Source organism: Anopheles funestus, chromosome 3RL (assembly GCF_943734845.2).
Source record: "Anopheles funestus chromosome 3RL, idAnoFuneDA-416_04, whole genome shotgun sequence".
Taxonomy (NCBI): Eukaryota; Metazoa; Arthropoda; class Insecta; order Diptera; family Culicidae; genus Anopheles; species Anopheles funestus.
The window spans coordinates 26139988-26163574 of record NC_064599.1 but is presented as its reverse complement, the minus strand read 5'-3'; the positions used below and the strand labels follow the sequence as shown (position 1 = coordinate 26163574).

Sequence of the window (23587 nt, the reverse complement as noted above, 5' to 3'; positions counted from 1 at the left end):
TGTTAATTGTTAATATATCACCACGTTCCCAATTATTTGGAGCTTTACCATAAAGCTTTACTTTCAATTTTGATCAACAAACAGTCTCATTTGGGCCCTTTCCTTCCGGTGCTAACGTTTCGAAAGCATTTTTCAATTCAACATTTTATCAACGATTCACATCCAGTCCGGTCGAAGCGCTTTCTTCAAGCGACAGCTAGCTTCTCACGCCGCCCCACGCCCGAAAAGAAAGCAAACCAAATATGCGACAGTTACCGTCGATCAAAGTCACCACCAATGGGAAGGACAAAAACACCCCTAAACCCTACCCCCTCCAACAGTGTCGTGGCTTTTCCCATTTCCGATTGGCAATTTTACCTGTGCCATAGAAACTCTTGTCCACACTTCGTCGCTGGCTCATGAATTATGGATGATGGAATGGAAGGAATTCGTTGGTTTTTCACCCAACCGTTCCAAAGTGTGCCCCAGTTTTTTTTTCGTTCCTTACACACAGCCCCCCCTTTTCCCGGATGCTCTGTTGTGCTAAGAAGGATCGTTATAGAGGACATTCACTGGTTGTCGTTCTATCTCGTTATAGTGAACAAAACAGTGAAAGTTTTCCCTTTTTTTTAGCTTGCTTTCCGGCACACTGCTGTCCTTAACCATTCATCCGGTAAGTGGCAGTAAACCGTACACAACCGGGTTAACCTGCGATTTGTCTTCCCTCTTTACGATCCCAGGTGAATTCGCGTTCAATTTCCCTGCAAGGCAAAAGCGATGAAAAAATAACGCACACTCTCAGGGATATTGATTTGTACCGCCGGTTCGATGACAGCTTTCGACCGGTGGAAAGTGTTTTGCCGAAAGAACAGTGTAAGCGGACAAACAGATCAACAACAAGAGTCACGTTGCCAGTACTGAAAGATATAAGACACAACCAAAAGGGCAAGCACGCAAAAAAAAGCTTGTAAAACTGTATACATCTCCGTGGCAAGGCAAGATGTGTCCTTTTCTATTTTGCATATCATTTACGATCGATCGTTCAGCATCTAATCGATAGCTTTTTCCGATACTTTAACTCGCGCGAAGTACCCACAAGTTTATTTTACGAACTAAACACTCTCTAAACCAATTTTTACGAAGTGTTTGTAAGGGGAAATGGGAGAAAATGTAAGATGAAAGAAAAAAATGTCAGCTGGAACGTTGATGATATTGAAACCAAAGCTGCACTATTCTTCTTTGTACCTTCATTTAAATTGTTCTTTAATGCTGTGTCCTTCCATCTCACGTCCACATTATCCTCTTATCCAACGGATATTAATTTAAATTTCATTCTGAAGAGCCCTGGGTTGTCAACGCTCAAGGTTGCTACAGAAGGTGTTACATGTTTTACTTTTGCATGGTTGCTTTGATGTCGTTTAACCGTACACCGGATGGTTCGCACTGATGGACGATGTTTCATCTCGGTTGTACCTAGTTGGAAGCTGCGTAAAGCTACACTTTTTCTATTTCCAACAAAGCCAACATCCCAATTCCAATGCGGGCACATCTAAACCGACCGCTAGAACTACGCAAACACCCGTAGTACCATGAAAAGTATACCCTAGCTGCTAGACGACAGTTTTCTACCGTACCATCCATGGGACACAACCCGGAGCCACATACTTAAAATTGCAAAACACGACAGCCCAATCTCGAAAAGGTTTGCCTGCTGGGAGCGACCCACAGTCGCAAGAGTTAAACTGCACAGCAAATAGAATCCATGGCTCTCGTCTTAACGGCTCAACAGTGGCTGACCGTTTGCAAAAATGATAAGGCCCAAAAAACCGAAAAAGGCCCGGGTACGATAAACAAAGCGTTAACCAATTTACAACACCATTTCGTGCGGGACCTACGGGGCGTACATATGGCAGCAAGGAAAACGTATGATTGCTTTAATTAGCAGACGAAATAAAACAGACCAACGAAGGGATTTATTTTTTTGCTTGGTTGGACATCCAGCAGGCGAAGAAGTGCTCCCGAGAGCCGTGTCTGATTTTAGGGCAAATTATGTTTACTAATGAATCGATTTATGTTAACTCCCCCTGTTGAAACCCCATTCCATTGGTTCTTGTTTTATTGTGCTGGTAATTGTATGCTCTCTTTCCTACATAATTAATAACCGAAACAGTTGGGGCGTATGGAGGTGGTGGTTTCTGGTTCCTAACGAGAGAAATTATTGGTTAAATATTTGAAGAGGAACGATGATAGATTGGGTCACACTGGAAATGATCCCTGCAACTGTTTGAGCTGGGTCGTTTTATTACACTGATTTTTTGCCTCATTCTTATTTGCTGTACCAAAGGCATATCATAAGCTTCGATAATTGGTAATATTCTACCTCTTGGGACGTTATAAATACGTTGATTTGATAAAATTGCATAAAAATCGACTTTGCAAAATAGAGAAATCTTGCAACAGTTGGATATACTAATTATTTTAACGCTATTTTCCATCATCATTCCATTCCTGATTTTTTTATGCTGAAAACAGCTAACTTTTTCTGAAATAAAAAAACCCGCTTTCATTTGTAAAGCTAAATTTTTAAATGAAATATTTCACCAGCATTTCGAAACAAATTTCAATCTTCGAATCGTTTCGTGAAATATTCTGCCACTGAAATTCGAATGGTTTCGAGCTCGAACCAAATTCGAATTACATTTTCGTACATCAAAAAGCTTGCGAAAGTATGCAATGAAAAGTTCATGCTTCAAACATGAAATATTTCACATCAATTTCGGGCTGAAAGTTCTTTCGATATAGGTCAAAATTTTCCAAAGTAAATAATTTCGAACTGGGGTTTTCGAACTTTATTTCAAATTCTCTGTGCACTGTGGTTAGTTTGGTAGATTTATTGTTGTTAACAAAGTACATTTTAATATCAAGTTTTTCTTATTCGGATTGATAGTTTTCATAGTTTGCAAAGCATTGAATTTTATTAGCTTTCGATCGTTCTTTATTTTTGTTAGTTATCTCGTGCAAGCATTTCGAATTTCATTAAACTTATATAATTCTTTGAAGTACTTGTGAGTTATTACTGCTTCTCATGATTTGTTTACTTTTTATTGTCGTTTTTACCATGAAACTCACGCTTTAGTAAACAAGTACTCAATTTTTTTTCTCTATCATCAGTAATGAATCAGTAATCTAACATCAGTATGGATGTCCACCAGCATTCCATTGTCGTTGCACGATGAGTGTGAATTGCTCATCCACAACTCATAGTTATATTTTCAATCATTTGATATTTCTCTTATTTTATTATCTATTTCTCGATATTTACTAGCGCCACATAAACAAGCGCACATTTTACCGTATTGTAATAACGAATAATCAACCAACAATTCATAAACTGTAAATGTTCCACTTTTGACGAATGATGCCGCACACACGTCCCATAGTGCCATGTTTCCGGGCCAAAAATTTTCAGTCCGCGCACATTTTCCCGCACACAAACTCAAGCCGCGGTCGCGTAAAGGTGATTCGATTGAGACGGAGCAGATTTTTCTCAGTGCGACATTGGCTATATTTATTTCATTAGATAACACAGTGCAGGGCATGAACACGTTTTCAAACCAATCCCGTCCTGCAAGAAAATCATTCGTTTGTGCGTGTATGGTGTGTGTGTGTTTACATATTGTGTGCAGCCAAAATCGTCATTGATAACGTAGCGTGGTTTGATTTGTTGTGCAATTGGGATGCTGTGATAGAAAGAGAGAAAGAGAGGGAGAGTGTAGCCGCTAAATAAAACGTGGAAAAAAAGAGCAGGCTCTGGATATTTTTCGTCCCATCGTGAGTGTGCGTGCAGAATATGTGGTGAAAAATGTTGCCCCCTTGTAAGAATTGCAGGAAATAAACAGCAACATCATATTTGCATGTTTCCCCGGGATCACCACATTTTCCACCACGGGCAGCTTCCCCGTTGACGTTTGATCCTTGCCAGGCTGCTGAGAGATGCTGCTGGTGTTCGTGCAAGCGCGTGTCGTGCCGCCGCTGTGTATTGGTGACCGTGAGCGAAGCTGTCGTTGCTGCGCTAGTGGTGGTGTGATTTCGAGACTTGTGCCATTCTTGCAAGGATATCCCCAGGATAACGTACCCGAATCAGCTCCTGTTAATCTGGCATTAGTTCGTCTCTGCAATTTATTTTTGCAACCCAACCGCATGGTGTGCGTTCCGTTGTGAGGCGCGTGTGACTGGTTGGTTGGTGTTTATGGCCGTGGAAAAGATTATAACCCACGCTTTTCTGTTTGCCGCAGTGTTTTGTGATTTTAGAGTGTGATGCTAAAAGATTTAGGGGCAAGATTTTTCTTTCTTTTTTTCTTACCCCGTGCCGTAGCTTTCGGATCCGTACATCAGTGGTTGTGTTTACCATTTTGGATTTTTCGTACAGTAGCGAGTGGTAGAATACTTTCGTGAAATTAAAGGCAAAACGATGTTTCATTACTTAATTTTAAGCAAAACGCCCCAACATATGGTTCATCATCCGTCGCTAGCAGTAGTAGGCTGGTGGATGCGAAATAACAAAAACCATGAGATGGATTGATTTTTTTTTTTGCTTCCTAAAATAATGTAAGACATCTACCATTATGAAAAGGCTGCTGGCTGTTGTGCGGTATGGAATCTCCGTATTTTTGTAGTGTTTGTGAGAATGGTTCGGTGCTAGCGCGCTCGTGTGTTTGTAAACGATTTTTTGGGGGAACAAAAAAAGATGTCAAAAAAAAGGATACCATCATCCAACATTTGCTTCATCGTTTATTTCTAAACTTGAGGCGCACCAAAAAATACCAATGGCCTACTGTTTTGCTTGCCAACCAACCATTCGCAAATTGAGTCATTTGATAATTGATTTTACCTAATCTTTTTAGCAAATCTGCAAACCGGAAAATTACACAGTGAAATGCAAATGTTTGCATAATTGTTATAAGTGCGCACTAGAGTGTGTGTCGTAGGGCAGAGAAGAAAGTAAAAAAAACGGGAAGCAAAATTTTGTCGGTGCCATATTATATTATAAAAGTGTACGTGTGATTATCTTCCTCCTCCGCTTTCTCAAAATATATGTGAAATTGTGCCGCCAAAAAAAGAAGAAAAAAGAAAAAAAAATTCAACACGGGAAATTTCCTTGGAGTGATTTTAGGTAGTGTCCGTTAAGGTGTATTCAACCAAAAAAAAAATAATAAAGTGCTTCCTTGAAGTTATCTAAAATTCTAAACGCGAAGATTTCACGTTCAACCGCCCCGCTGTGCTGTGGTTTGAAATTTGTTCCCATATTTTGTAGTCGCTCTTAGCTTTTTGGGAGTTGCTTGTGCTGAGATTTTAAGCGAACATCAAACAAAATCTTCATCTTCAAAACCATTTCCCGATAGCATCCTGTGTGCTAGCGCGTTTGGACGTCATCGGTTTTATGCACTAAGGGAACACCGAAAAAGCCGTCAAACTGTGGGGCTCCGGACCATACTTTCTACATCCCCAGGGAATGTACTTTCCGGTAAGTTTTCATTATGTTTATACTTCATGTTGATCGCTCAGTGAGGGATGATCACCATGATCAAAAGATCTTCAATAAATTATATCTTAAAACTCATGTGGGGAAAAATGTCTACCAAAAAGTTCTTTGAAAACACTTCCAATACCAAGAGACAACGACAAAGCACTGCAAAACGTGTGGCAGAGACAAACAGGCTCAAAAGAAAGTGAACTACTCACAGCTCACAGCGAGATCGGGGCATGTGTTTTCGCACGCGGCTGCGGTTGACTGCGTCTCTATAACATTGCAACCCAACTCACCGACAACCCTCGTTCCATGTGATCTTCATTCTTCATGCATTCCACCCCCATATCTCTCCCATCCTTTCCTCCCCTTCTAGACACACACACACACACACACACAGGCGGGCGCTCTTTGAGCTAGTGTTTGTAGTACAAAGAGAAGGCAAAAGGGCGCGCGCATCATTGCGCATCGTCGTCCGCGTGGCGTCGTGGTGCATCAAGTTTGTACACGCAAAACCGAATAACAAAACCAGAAAAGAACACACACGCACATAGAGCGTACAATAATGATGCATCCACTTCTTGGGGTTTGGGGAGCTTCTTGGGGACACCGAGAGGATAAGCAATCGAAACACGGAACTCAGCTGACTCTATATTGGGGTTGTGCGAGCGATCGCTTCTCTGTGTTGATCGTGATCGGGATGGTGCGCGCATTGCAGTTATTACTATGTTTGTCTCTACTCAACGTGCTGGGGTCTGGGGGAGATGTTTCTGTCGCACCTTTAAAAATAACCTACCATCGGAACGTGTAACCGTGTGGTATTCGCTCTGGTAGAGGGAATGAAGAGAAGAAAAAAATCGGTTCCAGCCACCACACGTTGTAGATCCGGAAACCTCTCCTCGTCGATCACGATCATTGTCGACGGCGGCAACGCTGACGGTTTCCAAGGGTGAAGAACATCTCCGTTAAGCTGGCCCTAGGTTTCGTTGTGTGATGCGTTGACTCATTGTGTCGGAATTAGTTAACGATTTGGTAGAGAGTCGTGTACAGCTGATGAGGCAGCGGTGGGCATCTTAGGGAATGGTTTCGGTACGGATTACCATACTCCTATCCCGCTTTTATTGAGGAGGGTAGCTAACAGCTGGAGGGAGGGTGTGCTGTCGTTAGGTTCTAGCCATGACCCCACATGAATGTTGCGACGTACACCGATTAAATAAATGCATAACCCTCCAGTGGGAGAGGGTTACCCCCCGTATATAATATATTTAACTCTCCCAGAGTGGAATGCTCAATCAGTCGAATGCAAATTTTAGACTATATGCACCGCTCACATATGCACCCGCCTGGATATTTACGGCTGTGGTATGCCGTTTTATTAAAAGCAACACATTACTCGTACGGTTTTTACTAGGGTTTGTTTGTTCTTATCGCCCTAAAGTCAGGGAAGAAGTCTCCGATTGCTGGGTTGTGTGCGTTTGTTCATTATTGACAGAAATCGTAACAAGCGAACATCGACTATCAATTTTGTCTGATCTTTCTGAACTGTGGGCTTGTTGATGATGTTTCTTTTTAGAAAACTTCACTTGCGCAGTGAAGATTATTATGGTTGTTGTGGCTGACACAACTTCTTATGAGTAGCTTTTAACTATCATCATCACAATACGGTTGATAATGCTTATTTCTACTAAAAAAAAGTAGAGGCTACAATTGATAAGACGTTTGATGTCTAATGGTGTCACGCATTATACTTTTTTTTAATTTTTTTTGCGAAAGTTTACGTTATTCAAAACAAAGACAAAATTTGAATCACTCACTAAATCCATCAACTTACAAAATTCACAAAATGTCAAACAATATGGACTATAAATCAAAGATTTAAAGTTCTTCGGTTGCGCAACAACTGAGTACGTTGAGTGTGCTCTACTTTACTGCACAGTGCACATTGTTTAGCTACTGAAATGTGGGGATAATGTACATCATGACCTAACCAACAAAGTGACTCTGATAGAATTGGCTTTCAAATTAATTCGCTAAGTCTCCCTCCGATACTACTTAATGCCTGGTCATGGTCGTTTTTTTGCCTCTCATTTTCTGGTGTTGATTGAGAAATGGAATAGTTGTAGCTGAATACGGGTTATTAGTCCAACTCCACAGGCGCTCCACCGGAAGAGTTGATGCTCGTGTACGTGTTGATACATAAACATTGGAGCAATATCCTTACGGTACGGCCATACATGTACGTCTCACCATAGAAAGTAAATTATTCTCCATCATGCTCTTCATGGTCGCTGTGAAAGTACGTTAGCAAACAACAACAAAAAAGTTGATGCGGCCTAGTCAAAGACAGCTGTCAACTTAGGGCTTTTGGGAAGGATAAGCAACATCCGCCATCATATTCCTATACAAAGCAAAGTTCTCATATAATTGAAGCTGTGTGAATTTGTATTATTCCACAGTTAAATCGCATAAAATATTCCAACCAATACCCCGACGACAGTACCCCGAAGGAGGTAATAAGGTCGTTGGTTGAAGGTACAGAAACAGCAGCAGGAGACTTATGAGGATGGAATTACGTTTTCATCATTATACTAAATGATCAAAGTATGGTTCGCCCATTACTCTTACCATTACTATATGGCACGCTAAGCCCAACATAAGTAGCGTCCGGCACACGGCCGATGTCTTTGAAATGCAGATGACCTTTTTGGTGAATGATGACATTTTGTCGTTGCCTCAGTTTGTCTATTAAAGAAGATAGGTCGCAATGCACACGGTAGTCGGATCGTGATCACTATCGGGAAGAAAAAGGATGGTTCAATGGGGAATGGAAACTACTAATGTGCTCCAATGTTGGAAAGTTCATATTCCCATTCGACAGTTGTCATAAATTACGTTGGATTTGTGCGACATAAGACGAGAGAACTAAGATTGAGTAGTACGACGAGACAGGTGTTTAGAGGGATTATATAAAAAATGAGGTTTTGACAGGTGAGAAAAAAAAACATGTAGCTAATATAAATCTTAGACGTAAGACGTAAGCCCCTCCATTTTCGAGGGGCCATTGAATAATTCCAAAAAAACACCAGAGTCTCGGCACAATTTATGCAACGTTTTATATCCCATGTTAACACCTTCCGAAGGTTATTATATCTCTAGATTTTCCACCAAAGCAATGTCTTCCATTCTGTCGTTTAGAAATGTTTCGCTTTAACGATCTCTACTGTTTCGCTCCAGCACCCGCAGACACTCGAGCACCAGTGAACCGTCAAGCGTCCGTTTATGGACGGGGTGTACAAATAAAAATGTTTAAACAACCGTTGGAATCATGGGGACAACGTTCACAAGAAGAAGAAAAGAAAAAGAAAGCAGTTTCCAACAGATATGCCACCCTCCAAAAGTGGACATTCGGTTTCGGTGGCGTTAAGAATCGGTACAAATTAGCAAGTTACCAAAAAGAGAGAGAGAGAAAGAGAAAGAGGCGAAAAAAAAACGGAAGTATAAAACAAAACATAGACATCAGTCGACACACATTCTTCCGCTTTTTATTTTAGGTCGAGTGGCAAAAAGGAAACAACGAAAACAAAAGAAAGAAAGGGCTATAAACTGAATGCCATCTACGGGATGAAAAGTAAAGAAAGCGTTGAAGTAATCAAACATCTCCTCGTACGTCGAAGTTTGGCGGATGATATGTTTTGCAGCAAAGTGTGAGATGTGGCGCACGTCCGGTAAGAAGTGGTTTGATGGAGTTTTTCGAAACACACAGACAGACGCAACCGCTCCAAGGTGTGAGCTACCTCTGTTTGTTCAGGTGGAAAAGTATCTTCTTTACACGGAACGGTATAAAATTCTGAGCCGGATCCGTTAAAGTGACAGGTGACAATTACAACGAAGAACCGTACCTAAAGCGAACACAATTTCAATGTTTTGCATTTTATAGTACAAAGTAATAAAATTCAAAAATTTCGGTTCGTGTTTGTGTCCAAAAATGAAGAAAAAAACCCCCGACAGACCAAGGTATGCATGGTAAGCTTTCCGGTTTTTGACGATCACCTGTCGAATCCTGTATTAAACGGGATGGTGTTATATCTTCTCCATCTTTCCTTGACCATGAAATTCTTCCGATCGGTTGCTACAGAATGCGATCCAAACGGAGGGCTAAAGGGAAAGAGACAGATAGAGACTGCCCAAGATGAAGAAAACCTCTCTTCTGTATCGGTTTCTTTTTTCGTTTTGCATCACAACAAGAGGCCGTCTTACGTTTCTGGCCACAGTTTCACATGAACTTGATTTATTTGCCTTCTTTTTCTTCACGCACACACACGTAAACCGCAGTGTGGAAAACACGTGCTTTTAGCTTCAGCTTCGTGCTCAGAGTGAGCAAAATTAAAAGCAAAACAAAAAAGTTGTTCATAACCTTGTCTTTCTTGTCGGCGAACCACGAGGTGTAGGATGCAGCCACAGGACTCGATCCTATCGCCGTTTTGCGTGTTGTTTGATTTAATCTCTTCACATAAGCTTTTGCGCACCGTATAAAACACGGTCCTCAGGTGAATTTCTCTGGTCACTCAAGTACCTGTTCCGAGTGTCCCGAACGTGGTTGCGTTTCATTCCACGTTGACCGGTTTGCTGTCTGTTTAATTGGGTCAGGTCGGTCGTATTTTGTTTGTGTTTACCCTTTTTGCCTCCGCTCTAAGCCACACCTATTCACCGGGAGCAGTGATGGTTCATTGACCGAATCATTCAGGGTGAGAGGGTTGTGATGATCGTATGGAAAGGGGGTGAGTTGACAATGTCGCATCGTGATCGTCGAGGGATCACCTTTACCGATTCGCTTTACCCATCCCACTTGGCAGAAATCGCATGAGAGGGGGGAAATTTCTTCATTCTCGCTACCCCTGACCCTCACTTTCGAGCGATCGTACGACAAACTCTCACTCCACCACCCTACCTCACTCACACACGCTCCCATATTCTATGTAAACCCTCACCGCAACCTGCGTCACCAACCCACCCCACACCTGAACGGTCCCATACTCGAAGTGTTAGACAAATTTTGGTTCCACACTTCGAAGCCTGTCGAGGAGTGTGGCACTATATTGGTTTTCGCTGTCTCCTTTCTTTCACTGCAAAATTGCTTTTGCCCTGTCTTTGGCGTATTCATATGAGTTTGGCCTTTGATGGAGGCGGAGGTGTGTGCGCAAGCGTTATCGTGTTTTGTGAAGTGATTCTTTGCTCCGGTAAGTAATGTGAAAACTAGTGATTGTGATTAGTGAATTAATTAATGGAATTAATGGATTATCATGTGTTTTGTGCGTAGTGAATCCCATAGAGTCGATCAGCTGATGGAAAGAGTTTGGCCGTGAAGCGGAAAGGGTGAAGCCGGAGTTAAACCGCAGGATGGCAGGACAAATCACATCGGAGAGAGTGCTGAATATTCGACGTCTTGAGAGGTACGCATTTTAACACTCGAAATGAGGTAAAGAAAAAAAAACAAAGTGTAAAGATTTCTCATGTCTCTCCGTTTTTTTTTCTTCTATATATTTACAGAAACCTCTGCCGAACATAGGAACCCCATCCCTCCGTCCGCTTCGCAGAACGCCGGCAGTTTTTTTACCTGTTCGTCCCATGATGAGCGTATGTGCAATAAAAAAAGGGATCGTATGTATTTCCTGGTAATTATTTCGTTCACGGTCGTGGTGTGTTCGGGACGAGGGTGTCCCGAATGCAGCAATAGGAAAGAAAGGGAAAGCGAGAAAGAAAAAAAGCGAAGGAAAGAACGGGACAAAATAAAGCTAATTTTTTGGCTTCCAGGCTTATTATAAATAAGCTTGGGAGCTTCCATGCTTGCAAGCTTGCATGCTCGTATGCAAGCGTACATACGCCCTGCCCCCTATACCCGATTCCCCCACCCCCGCGAACGATCCACGAACGAGGCTTACTAAGTTGCTAGTAAGCCTTTAATAAGCCGGCTAATAAGCCGCAATGTCGTACGACTTTTGCCAAGTGGGATCCATTCCATCACATCCGTGTACAATACGGGTTTTTGTTGCATTCCATTTTGATGTGTATTTTGGAGTGTGGTTTTTATGTTATTCAAATCTTAAGAAAGGGGAATTGATTTCATTATTCAGTTTTTTTGTTTCACTTTGTTCCGCTCTGTTCGCGGGTCGTGTGATCAACATTATTGTTTTACGGTTTACGTTTAATTCGTTTTTTTCCAAACGATGGTTTACAATTTTAAAATCTTTAATCCATTCCCTTCGCTCTTGGTCCACATCCAACGGGTGTGTAACAGGATTAGAAAATAGGCTTGCGCAATAATGCGCACTTTGCTTCTGTTGATCCCCGAGTCCCTAGCGGTCACACCCCCCCCCTTGTGGAAACCTTGCGTGTCCAGTGTGCTCCGGTATTTCGAACGCGCGATGATGCGTTTCTGGATGCTTTTGGAGTTTGATCATTTTTCGGTCGAAATTAAAGAAACAGGTTCTTGTGGTTCGTTCCCTCTCTACCATAAAACAGTTTCGTTTCATTCTCTTGGGGGTAGTGTTTTTGGTGTTTTTTTTTGTTTCTTTCTGCCATTTGCTCCACCATTTGCCATCGAAATCTTTGTTACGCAGTGAAACGAAGCTGCTTTAGCCGTTTGATTTTGTACCTCCACCATGATTTCGTAAGCATTAATTTGCATTTCACCCTGTTCGGTGAGTGTGAGGTGAAGGATTTAGGGAACATTTTTGTCGGATCTTGCAGCTTTAGCCCAGATTTGATTGCGTTTCTAGAACATAGAAACATAGACAAAAAATGAACACTTTAGCAAAACACTCTAAACATAAAATATATGCCGCCATAAGATCCGATCGGTTTTAAAGATCTTTTTTTTGGTGGTTGCTTTTAATATCTTTGGGTGCTTTTTTTCTCTCTCTTCAAATTTTTATTTGTGTCTTTCAGCCGCTTCCCACGAATTGCCACGATGAAAAGAAAAATACCCAAAACCGGGCGCAGCATCGTTATTTCCACTTAACTGTAACAAACGTCCCACTTGTGATTGAATTGGAACCAATTGAAGGCAACCATTGAGAGATCGCTTCGGGACAGACACCAAGCGTTCGCATCACCAACCTCTAAAGTACCTCCTTTTAGTATCTTCTCATGCTATCGTCGTACCATTTTCAAACCACATACGACTTTAAGCAAACCTCTGCAAACATTTTTCTTCTGTTCAATACTTAAATATCGTTCCTTTCCGCACTGCAGTTAATCTTGCACGAACAAACATTATGGGGATTTTTTGGTTAAAAAATTCCATACAATGAAGAAAGAAAAAAGAAATAATCTGGATTCAAACAGGAGACGAAAATTTATGACTTTATCCAGCAGCAAACACACACACACACGCAATTGGTTGGTTTTTCTCAATTTGCTTGCTTTCATGTAAAAGAGTTTTTCCGTCCCGGCTCGTGCCACGAAAAGTGTGCATGTTTACTTCCTATATTTAGCTACCCCGCCCGGGAGTTTGTGCTGTTTTGGCGGATTGTAAACAAATCACATCAAGCCAAACCGCACTAAACCACAATCAATAAAAACGAATGTGTGTGTGTTTATGCTTTTTATTTTGTTTCACTTTTTCATTACTGTGTGGCAATGCACGATCTCATATGTGTGGTTTTGGTTGCCAATTGACGCGTGGTTGTCTCTGTTGGAGTGGCTATACCGGGACCGAGTTTTAGGATATGGCGCTGAATGGTGGAAATATCCGACGCCAAGAAAAACGATTAAGGAGGAAATTGATTGGAAAAAATTGGGCACTTGAATTGGTTGGCACACACACGTCTGGTAACGGGGGAGGGACCAGAAGACAAACATTATCCTGATAGTAATTCGATTAACAAGAGATTTGTTTAGTCTCTTTTTGTTGTCTTTCCAATATTCCCACCTCATTGCCAAAGTCGGGCCGACTCCGCCTCGTGGAGTCGAAGTCGAAACGACTCCGGCAAAAGAGAGCTGGGGGATCCATAGCCGGACTCGATCGGACTCATCTGGACTCATCCGGACTATGAATCACCGTCACCGGAGGAAGTGAGGGAGGGAGACAAGGGGGGGGGGGGGGGTGGATCGAACCCTGCAATTTACAATTTACCCATGACTAGTCGGACTCATCCGGACTCATCCGGACTCATTCGGACTCATCCGGACTCATTCGGACTCATCCGGACTCATTCGGACTCATCCGGAATCGATCGGACTCATTTGGACTCGAATCGACCGGACTCATCCGGACTTGCCAGAGTCAATTTTGTTTTTTTTTTGGTCGGAGTCGGAATCAATTTTTCATACGCGCGAAGCCGAAGTCGGATCCACGATTCCACTCCGAATTACACCTCCTCATTCCCCACATTCGCATCGACTTCGTTAAATGTGAATTTTTTTTTGGTTGTTGTTCTTAGTGACATTCAAAGTACTTAACGCAAATCACCCCTTTTCAGAAGGTTGAAAAATCAACATCCACATTCGCATTCACATTTCGCAAGGCAAGAGTTCTCAAATTTAAACAAATCAACTTCATTAATTGCACCCAACGGGTGTGTCTGTTTATCTGTAGGATTTAAAGTGACGTTACTGTACTGCGTATCTCTCTGTGTATCTCCCGGGGGGGCGACTAAAGTTGAAGAATCGCCGCAAAAAAATTTACGATATTACGAGCGAGCGAAGTTTATTGCGTAACTTTCCCCCAAACGGTGGCTAACTGTTTTGTGATAAAAATTTTCCCACACCCATTAGGTGAAATTCCTTTTCGCAAAACATATTTCTCATCGTGTACCCTGAGATCAGCCTGCGAGAACACGTTCAATGACGTGGTGGCGTTTTGTTTTCTTTGGTGGGGTGGAATGAACTGCTTTCTTTTCGGCTGTATTTTGTGATATATTTCTAACTTGTTTTTTCATGGTTTATTTTTCCAACGTCATAAGAAGACAAAGTGAATGGGAAAGCTACTGTAGACAATACTGTAGAATAGTATTTCATGTGCCTACCTGCTGCGTCAGTCGCCATTCAATACCGCCATCAGCACGGGATGGAAGTATTAATGAGTATTAGCCGATGTTGTCTATCGATCGTTTATGTAACGACAATGATCGGTACAGTGTGCGTCCGGCGAGAAAACAGAACACAAGATGAATGAGAATAAATGAAAGCGAGATGAGCATCCATTTGCTTCGGCTTTTGTCAGCTTAGTGTGTTGGTTCTCCTTTCTGTATGGTTTTGTAGCGGCCATACACACACAACCCAACATAACGCTGCAGCACGAAGCGACCCTTCTGTCGCTAGACCGTCCAACAACAGTACAATTCGTTTGAACGCAGCAACTCCAACCGTTACAATGTGTCCGATAATCAGCTTTACTGTTTTGCCAAAAACTTGAAGGTTTGTGCTGTGCCCGAAGCGTTTGGGGTTCAGCTGATAGAATGGCTAGCCGACCCCTAAAATTCATGGACCGAGTCGCAAAAGGTCGAGGTTATCGTAACTGGTCGGCTGTGCACGACTACAACTTGGTTTTTTGGTGGTTGAATAAATGGTGGAATTGTTCGTAATGGCTAATCTTAATACTGCTTTTAGTTTTGGACTCCACATGTTTGTAGCTGTAGCATTTGATAACAAAAAGTGTTAAGTCCCAATGTCGCAATGTGTTTTCGCTGTACAATCTAGCCTTTCTGAAAGAAATAAAACCAAAAAAACTGGATAAATTAAATCAAAGACAAAACTGTGTTTATTATAGAGACATGAATCAAAATTGGTTTGATAAATAACAACAAGGAACCCTGTAAGACAATCGGAGAGCACTGCTTTGAGTGCTTTGTCTACGACTGGTGATGTTTCTGTTTACTGATAACTTTCGCCCAGAATCTTTCACCAAACGAAACAAGCACATCAGCTGACCTAAAAGTTGGGTCGACCGTTCGGAAGCACGTCAGCACCGATGGGTCAGTCATCAAATCAACGGGCAACGGGCTTATTGCCTGTCCAGAGATTGCTGATAACGAAGGGTAGCCGGGACAAACCAGGCTCGCGCAGACGACTCATGTTTTTATTGAGATGAGCTACGTTAACCAAGAGCGATGCATCATGTTTGTTCAGTGCCTTCAAATTCAATATTCAAGGAGAAACCTCAACACATCCTAAACGACTGTACACAGACGATGTTTATCAAATGTAGAGATTAGTCAATGTGTGTCCTCCACTGTGTGCATATCATCTCGGTGGAACGTCAGATGGAGACGTCCCCAAACTTGAACCCATGCGAGATGGTCAAGGAGAGCTAATTTTATTTATAAGATAATCTTGTTAATACTAGAGATTAACATAAGTGAATTAATACGACGGTAGAGGTCAACCGATTCGGTTGATTAATTCTGCATCGGCGAGAATGGTTATGACTCCCGTCAGCCGCAAATCAAAATAAAATATAATAATCCAATCAGTTTTGAATGAATTTTGGAGAAGCAAAACAAAACTAAATAAAACCATACAAATATTACCATGAACTTAGGCGGAATGGTGAATTCGCCAACAGTTACAAGGGGATTTTTTGGTGTTTTTGAATATTTATCCACATTTGCACCTCACTGCCCACCATCATCAGTCAACAAACACAGTCAATGGGGATGTCTGTGTATACACGCAGCGAAGATGCTTCTGTTATTCCCCTCAAACACCCACAAACTAATCGATTTAGCATCAGCTAACAGTATTGAAACACAACTAATAAACGTGGGCGCTTCAGCTTAAAGTCAACTTAAACTCATCCACATCCGCTAGAATGAGTCGCTTCGTTGGAGACAAAGAATTCTTCTAGAGATATAACAATTCTACAAAAAGGAGGAAAACAATCGTTGCCACATTACACAATACACTAGCATAACATTGAAATTGAAAAGCTCAATGACCAGGGCAAACGTGTTTAATGGTGAATGTTTATGCTGTTCCTTGTTACCAGGGCAAAGTGTTTTGTTTGGTGGCGATGGTGGTGGTGGTGGTGGAGGTTGACGTTGCCAGCGTTATGTTTATGTTTATATGGGTTGATGGGTCGCATGTTGTTCGATACGTAGTGGAGTCGATTGATCAGTGACCTAGTGACTGAGTTGTTTTTGCGTAGGTGTTACGCTAACATTCTGATTCATTTGATTTTGATGTTTTTTTTTGTTGCTCGATTTTCATATCAGCTTATACTATTTCCAACACATAACGCATGAAATAAGTTGAACTGGAATACATCTATTACGGTGAATGACATCCGTCAAAGTCATCGGAACGTGTCCTAAATGTTTAATATTATTGCTGCCTTTCATCAGATTCTTTACTATCTTACACGCTCAGTTGATTTCATCTTTTTCTGTTCCGATGTTCTGTCACTGGTGCGTATAATTTCGAATCATTCCATCAAACACAAGGTACGAATCATCTTTTGCGGTTTGTTTGGCGACCGTTCTGCAGTTCAGCAGTGAGCCAATGGAAGATTGTTATGGTACCATAATTTGTGAGAAGAAGCCCAAAAAAAAAACCATAGTCACTTACCGGTGGAAGCAGCATACCTTTTCCCAAGCGAACGAATGCTTTTGATCATTTCTGTCCATCCTCGTGTCGCACCGATCGAACCATAAAAGCAGCAAAATGGTTGATTTGTTCTGGGAGTGGGTGGGATTGCCTGACGGGTGGTGGTGTAGCCGTCAGAGGTCAATACAATAAATATCAATTTGGAGATGATGCTGATGGTGGCGATGGTAGCTGTGTCGATAGTATTTGTGACGACTTTCGCATTGACCATCGTCTCGCAATGATGGTGTTCGTTTTGACTTCCATCACGGGGCGAAATAAAGCCAACAAATTCTTTTCCAGCTGTTTATCTTCGTCGGTTTTTTCGAACCGAGCTCTCGTTTGGGTAGCGCATCATTTTCCTTTCTTGGAAAAAAATATTCGCACTCCTCAATGTCTTGCTTTTTCCGCCCAATTACTGCTCATCTATGTTGGTATGATGCAAGAGTTTGGACACGAGCGATATGCTAGCTACAGAAGAAGACGGTTGCCGTCTGTATTTCATCTGGAAGCTATGACGCATCGTCTCTTTTAAAGATTGCCCTGAGCCTTATGTTATTGTGCAGCAGTTCGTTTCCATTCCTGGATGAGCATGTTTTTGGGAACTGTAAGAATCATTATCTCTCACGGGATTCTCAGTTTGCTGCTGGTGAGTGACTTGTTGGTTTTGTTTGATGTGGTTATTTTTGGGGGGGCTTGAATTCCATCGTTAGGTAAGTTTTTGGTAGAAAGATGACAGCATAAACTCTATTCATCGGATGTTGATAATTAAAATGGGGGCTTTATGATAATGGACAATTAAGCTGCTGTTAGATGTGGGTACTTCAATGTCAATGTTTAATGTAATTTAATATTTATGTTATGAATTTAAGAACCTTCACATATCTCATGTTTTTAAAATTAATTGAAACAGATGTAACTTAATAAAGGACTCGTTTTTAATTATTTTTAACAATAGAACTACCGGACCAGTCATTTTGACTAAAACGCTTCATTGTCATCAAATTAATTTTTTAGGTTAGACAATCCTAAGGTAGTTGAAACATGAAATTATTTTTTATATATTCTATAGTTAGATCTCCAATAAACAATGAAATATACTCGAAATGGTTTAAAAATTAACCACGATCAAAAAAAAAACATTTAAAACGCTTGGTAGTTCTAGTGTCAAGCAAAATAATAAATATAAAAAATTAAAAAAAAACACATTTCCTGTCCTTTTCCTGGTTTCTGGAACCTTTTCCTGGTGAAATACATTCAAGTCCAGAAAAATCAACCAACGACATATTACAACCCATTAGGTCTGTAACCTTTTCCAAAAACCGTCCACTTGACACACGCACTCACAATCGATGCATTTGAAGCACCAACCGACTTAAATTTTTGTTTTTTTGGGGAACATTTATTGGGAAGTTTTTGGGGAGCATCCCATTTAAGTACTGGCGCTCATCAACATGTCGATCAGTTTAAACACCCTTTCGTTCCCACCATAAATATTCTTCCTCGCCCTTCCCTCCTGGGGAGGTGGTTTTGTTTTTTGGTTTGATTTCAAATGAAGTATTGTTTTCAAAATGGCAACGAGTGAGAGAGAGAGAGAGAGAGAGAACCCCAAGTGCGTAGATATGCCTCTCATATTTCCGTGCACAATTCGCAACACCCGTCACCACCGTGATGTAATTGGAGATTCCCGCTTGGAGTTTGTGCTGGTGTGGTCTACGGCCAATTGATACTGACACCGTCGCATTATCACTCTACCATCGCACCCAACCCCCCACTTTGTAGAAGGTTTTCCTCCCACTTTGTAGGTGCTTCAAAATGGAAACCAACTTTTTGTTTTGCTCGTCGTTGGGGATGTGACCGTCCATCGGCTTCCGGTGGTTTCCGGCAATGGCCAGCCACTGCTGGAACGTGGTTTGTTTTCTGAATTCCATCAACATTTAATGTCACCGTCTTTCCTATGTTCGTTTCGTTACACCGGACATGGGTCGGAAAGCGTGTACAATTGAAAGCAGAAACCGGGAGCCAACATAGCGACACGTAACCTCGCCATTTCCATGTCCGATGATGCATTGTTTCCTAAATTTGGTCTGACGGAAAGTCACGGACGGTGTGATGATGATGATGGCTTGATGTTGGTGTTTTATGTATGTGTGTGGTGGTCACCATCAGGGTGGTATTTTTTATTTCTAGTTCTTCATTGATAGGAGGAATATTTTATAGTCGAAATATTATGCCAACGCTTCTTACTCTCCCGCGCTTCACCATACGGCATCTCTTCTTCGACGAACCGTTAGCCACATTTTCACCCCCGGGGTGGTCATTGTTGTGATGTGGGACGTCTGCTTAGATTAGATTACAGCCTGTGGAAATGGGAACACGCAGGGTCATTTTCGCTTCAGAAAACAAAGCGCTTCTCGGATGTCCACCGATGCACGGAAGATTCGTTTCCTCCGTGGTTGATGATGTTTTACATTCGTTTAAGAGTAAGGTCATAAATCGTACGTACCGAGCACGTGAGCTCTAGATCATCTTAAAGAAGGTATAAAATATGAACACAAAAAAAAATCATTTACCGGTTTTAAATGCTTCAAAGATCACAAGATCACTTCTCTGCATATCTAGGTTTATTGCATTTTTTTAGCATCGCTTCTCATGAAATCACTTTTTGAGAGATTAATCCAACCTTAAAAGTTACACATGCAGATGAGAAACGAAAATCCCCACCCAAAAAAAAAAAACAAAATAACAACACACAATCAAATTACATCATTTTTCGCTTCATGATTCCCGGACCACTCAAGTGGAAAGTTATAAAGTCAGAATCGATTCAGCGTGCAATGCAGAACCGAAACCGGGGTGTAATAAAATTCACGAATCTACAGACCACGGACCAACCATTTTGCTTCAATCCATTCCCTTTATGGGACGTTTGACCACAAAACAGACGAAGGAAAAATAGGATGCTAGGAAGCATATTTCGATCATACGGACCATTTCGTGCGAGGGGCTGAGGTTTGATGATTTCTATCGAAATCATCGCACCGACGCTATCAAATCGGGTATTATTACTGTTTTCTGCTACTCCGGAAAGGTGTCGGAAATCATCTGGAAATAATATTCGAACAAAATTTCGGTGCGAACAAATCGATTGTTGTTGGTGTGTTTTTCCGCTGTCTGGGCAGGTGGAGAAGCGGGTTCTGATGCTGTTGGTCGATGGGTAACGAAATCCTTCCACGATTGGTGATTTTTTTTGCAGACGATTCCAGCTTAGGTTTTACTTGATTTTGCGACTATTTTTTATTGTGTCTGAAAAATTGCATGATGCGGTTCTCGTGAAGTGTACCTAACAGGCGGGCGCGTCTGGAGCCGTCTCGAATATTTTGTTTCCCCTTTTTCCGCTGATGGCGAATCGTGTTTGTAACCATATTTTGGTACATTTTGCTTGAATCGATGTTTCGTTTTACGCTCAAATTCGTAACGATTTTGCAGTACCACTTTGCACGCAAATCCTCCTCTTCGCGATTTTTTTGTATCAATAAATTGAGTTTTCCAACAAAAAGAAACACAATTTGCCCACAAGCGATTCTTGATCCTGATTGTGGGTGTATTTCTATCTAGCATTGCAAATTGGAATATGACATGAAATCTTTTTCCCCATGTTTTTTTTTTGTGCTTGCATGTATGGTAAAGATTCGATTTCGTGTACACCGCAGGCAAAGCGAATCTAATAGAATTTTCACGTGTTGGTTGTGCAAATGAATTCACACCACGGTGCGCCCTCTCGTCCACCCATCACACTGTGTTGATGGGAATCATCAAAAATCGACCAAAACAAAAAAAAGGACCTCACCAGGGTGAAGATCTCAACTTGGGATAAGAATATTAAACAGCAAAATGGCGTTCGACAGATTCGCGGCACGTTCACAGCTGTTGGTTGAATCGTCGAATCCTTAGTGGAGATATACTTTAGCGCACAATCTCACTGGAATCGACCAGCTTTACTAAAAAGAAATAGAGATTCCTATTGAAATTCCTTCTATCATTCCTATACGACGGAGCGGCTAAGAACAAGCTTTTTCCTCCCTAATGGTTGGAACGTTGGAATTGCAAAAAGCAAACCAAGAAAAAAAACACATTTCTTAGTCTCTTAGTGACCTCAGAACCAATCTTTAGCTGTAGCTGACCGGCGCAGGTTTTGAATGAGAAGCATCGACGAAAGAAAGATAACCCGAGTTGACGATGGCAGTGATTGATTATTTGTTAGTTCTGCCTTTTGTTGACGCATACAAACATTCCCCTTTTTCCTTGTTGGGTTTTGCGCCAGGCTACAGAACAGGAGACCATTTAAAAAGTGAGATTTACGTCGATTTGGGTTAGAGTAGATTGTGCACGGGGTGAACAATGTTGACACAGACAGTGCTAACTAACTAACTTGTGGGCCATACCCGCCGTAGAAAACGTTAAGCGTTTTTCCTGTAAGATGTAGAAAATCTGTCCGGGAAAATCGCGACGAAAGAGTGACATTTGGTAGAACACATTGAGTTCGTTGTAATATTGGGGGGAATTCCTTTTTTTTGCTTCAAAGATTGATGAAAGCTGACGAGAAACGTAACTCGGTTCGGTATGGTCAAATTTATTTTTCGATTTTTCCTACCGCAACAAATGGAAAATGTCACTAATGAGCTTCACACTATGGTCAAGAGGGGTGGGCGGTTCCATTATATCTGTTCCCCGTTGTCGTACTCGGCGGTAAAATGGAGTGATTTTTTATCTATTTTTATCACTACTGACACTTCTACGCGGAAAAACGCAATTGGTAGAAAACTTTCGGAAAAAAGCCCCCTCGTTTTAGGGGGATCGAATTTTCCTTAACTTCCTCCTTACGGTGGTAAGGACGGCCTGAAACAAACAAAAAGACCGTGATATTCGGTTCCATGTCCTGGGTGCTGAGAAATAATCGTAAACTGTATTATGAATTGGTATTAGACTTGAAGTTCAGTTGGCTGAGGTTCTGATGGCTCGCCTCCCGCGACGGCCAAAGCTGATCCGGTCCGGTTCCGCTCAACCAATATGTACGTTAGAAACTAAACGAAAAAAAACCCCCGGTATCGTCAGGTTGATATTGGAATTACGGTAATTGATTCACGAAAGAAGTTGAAGCGTGTCGTGATTTTAGTTTACGACTTCTTTGGATCCTTCACGTGCTTGTCGTGGAGTGGCCAAGCAACCAAAACAAAAACCAAAAACAAAAAAATACAAACAAATATCCTGTGAATATTGAGTGGTAAAACTTCAACCCGGCCAAGTTGCCTAGCCATTACTTAACCTTTCGATTACCTTTTTTCTTCAATGTGTTTTTTTTTGTTGTGTGTTTCGGTTTCTTTTTTTTCCTTTGATTTGACCCTTTCTTGTGATGGTAAGACACATTCTTGATTCACTTTTTTTTGTGCGTTGCGTTGTTTCGCAAACATTTCCGTTTTTGGACACTCTGGGTCACCACCTCCCCCGGGGAAGCGTTTGAATTTGCTTTCGTTCTGATTAAGACAGCAGAAAAACCCCACTTTTAGTGCTTCCACTCTCCCCTTGCGTTGGATGTTTACTGTCAGTAAAATGAGGAGCGGGAATTTTTTGTGCCAAGTTTATGTTGCTACGAAGCAGAATCGAGCTTTTTGGGTGCTGATTGTGTTAGGAGCAAAGCGTACCTGAGCAAAGTTAGGCAAAGAATTTCTTAATGAAATCACTAACGTACGGTACATTACACACCGGCAGTGGAAAAGATTGAATCTGCTGCAGGTGAAGCATGATCGGAAGGGATAATGTAAATGTCGTACTAATTTTTACCAGAAAAAAATGTTTTTTCTCATTAACTTTTAAATATTTTAATTTTTATGTTTTTTTCTGTGACGTTGTAAATTTGTTTTTTTTTTGTAGCTTATACAGAAAAACAGAGAAATATCACTATATAATTTTTACTCTCTTTGACTCTTTTTTTCAAGATTTTTTTGTCTTTTAAAGATATTCCATGTTTACCTATTTTTATACTAATGATTTATGTTTATTCTCTACTTTTAGGTAAGTGATTTTTGAAAGAGCACATACAGCAAAAAACGCGAAATCAGAGCATCACTCTTTAATACTCCAGATAGATGGTAAGAGTTTCCGATAAACAGTTAGCAACCGGAAGAATCATCTAATGAAACAATAGTTCCCTAAACCGCCCTAAATTAACAATTGCTGTGCGTCGATCTGCTACGTTAAGCCTGTTGTCTTATCTATCATCGAATTAACCGGCACGGGCACACCAGCTTAAGCGATAATTTCGTTAATTCCTGCATCATTATCCAATTTTGTCTAGGCTTTCGGGGCTATAGGCACCACACCAATTTTCCTATTCCTGCATGTGGTTGCTTTTGCATCTGGGGGATAGAAGCAATGCTACAGCAGATGATTGCGGTGGCACTGTTACATCGTTCTCATGCTGGCTCTGGTATCACCCTA

General features: G+C 41.4%; 1 protein-coding gene across 24 annotated transcripts in view; it reads left to right on the top strand.

Moving 5' to 3' along the window:
- The window catches only part of LOC125770426 (protein lingerer), a 197147-nt gene that overhangs the window by 43453 nt on the left and 130107 nt on the right, over positions 1 to 23587 (top strand). For 2 of the 24 annotated variants that reach the window (XM_049440021.1, XM_049440007.1), the window contains exons 1-2: positions 3536 to 3854; positions 4884 to 5503. The exons of 10 other annotated variants lie outside the window; for them this stretch is intronic. In XM_049440021.1, coding sequence (XP_049295978.1) covers positions 5492 to 5503 — 12 coding nt within the window. In that variant the 5' untranslated portion in view covers positions 3536 to 3854; positions 4884 to 5491. 12 more of the 24 variants (XM_049440015.1, XM_049440012.1, XM_049440011.1 and 9 more) reach the window with 12 other exon arrangements.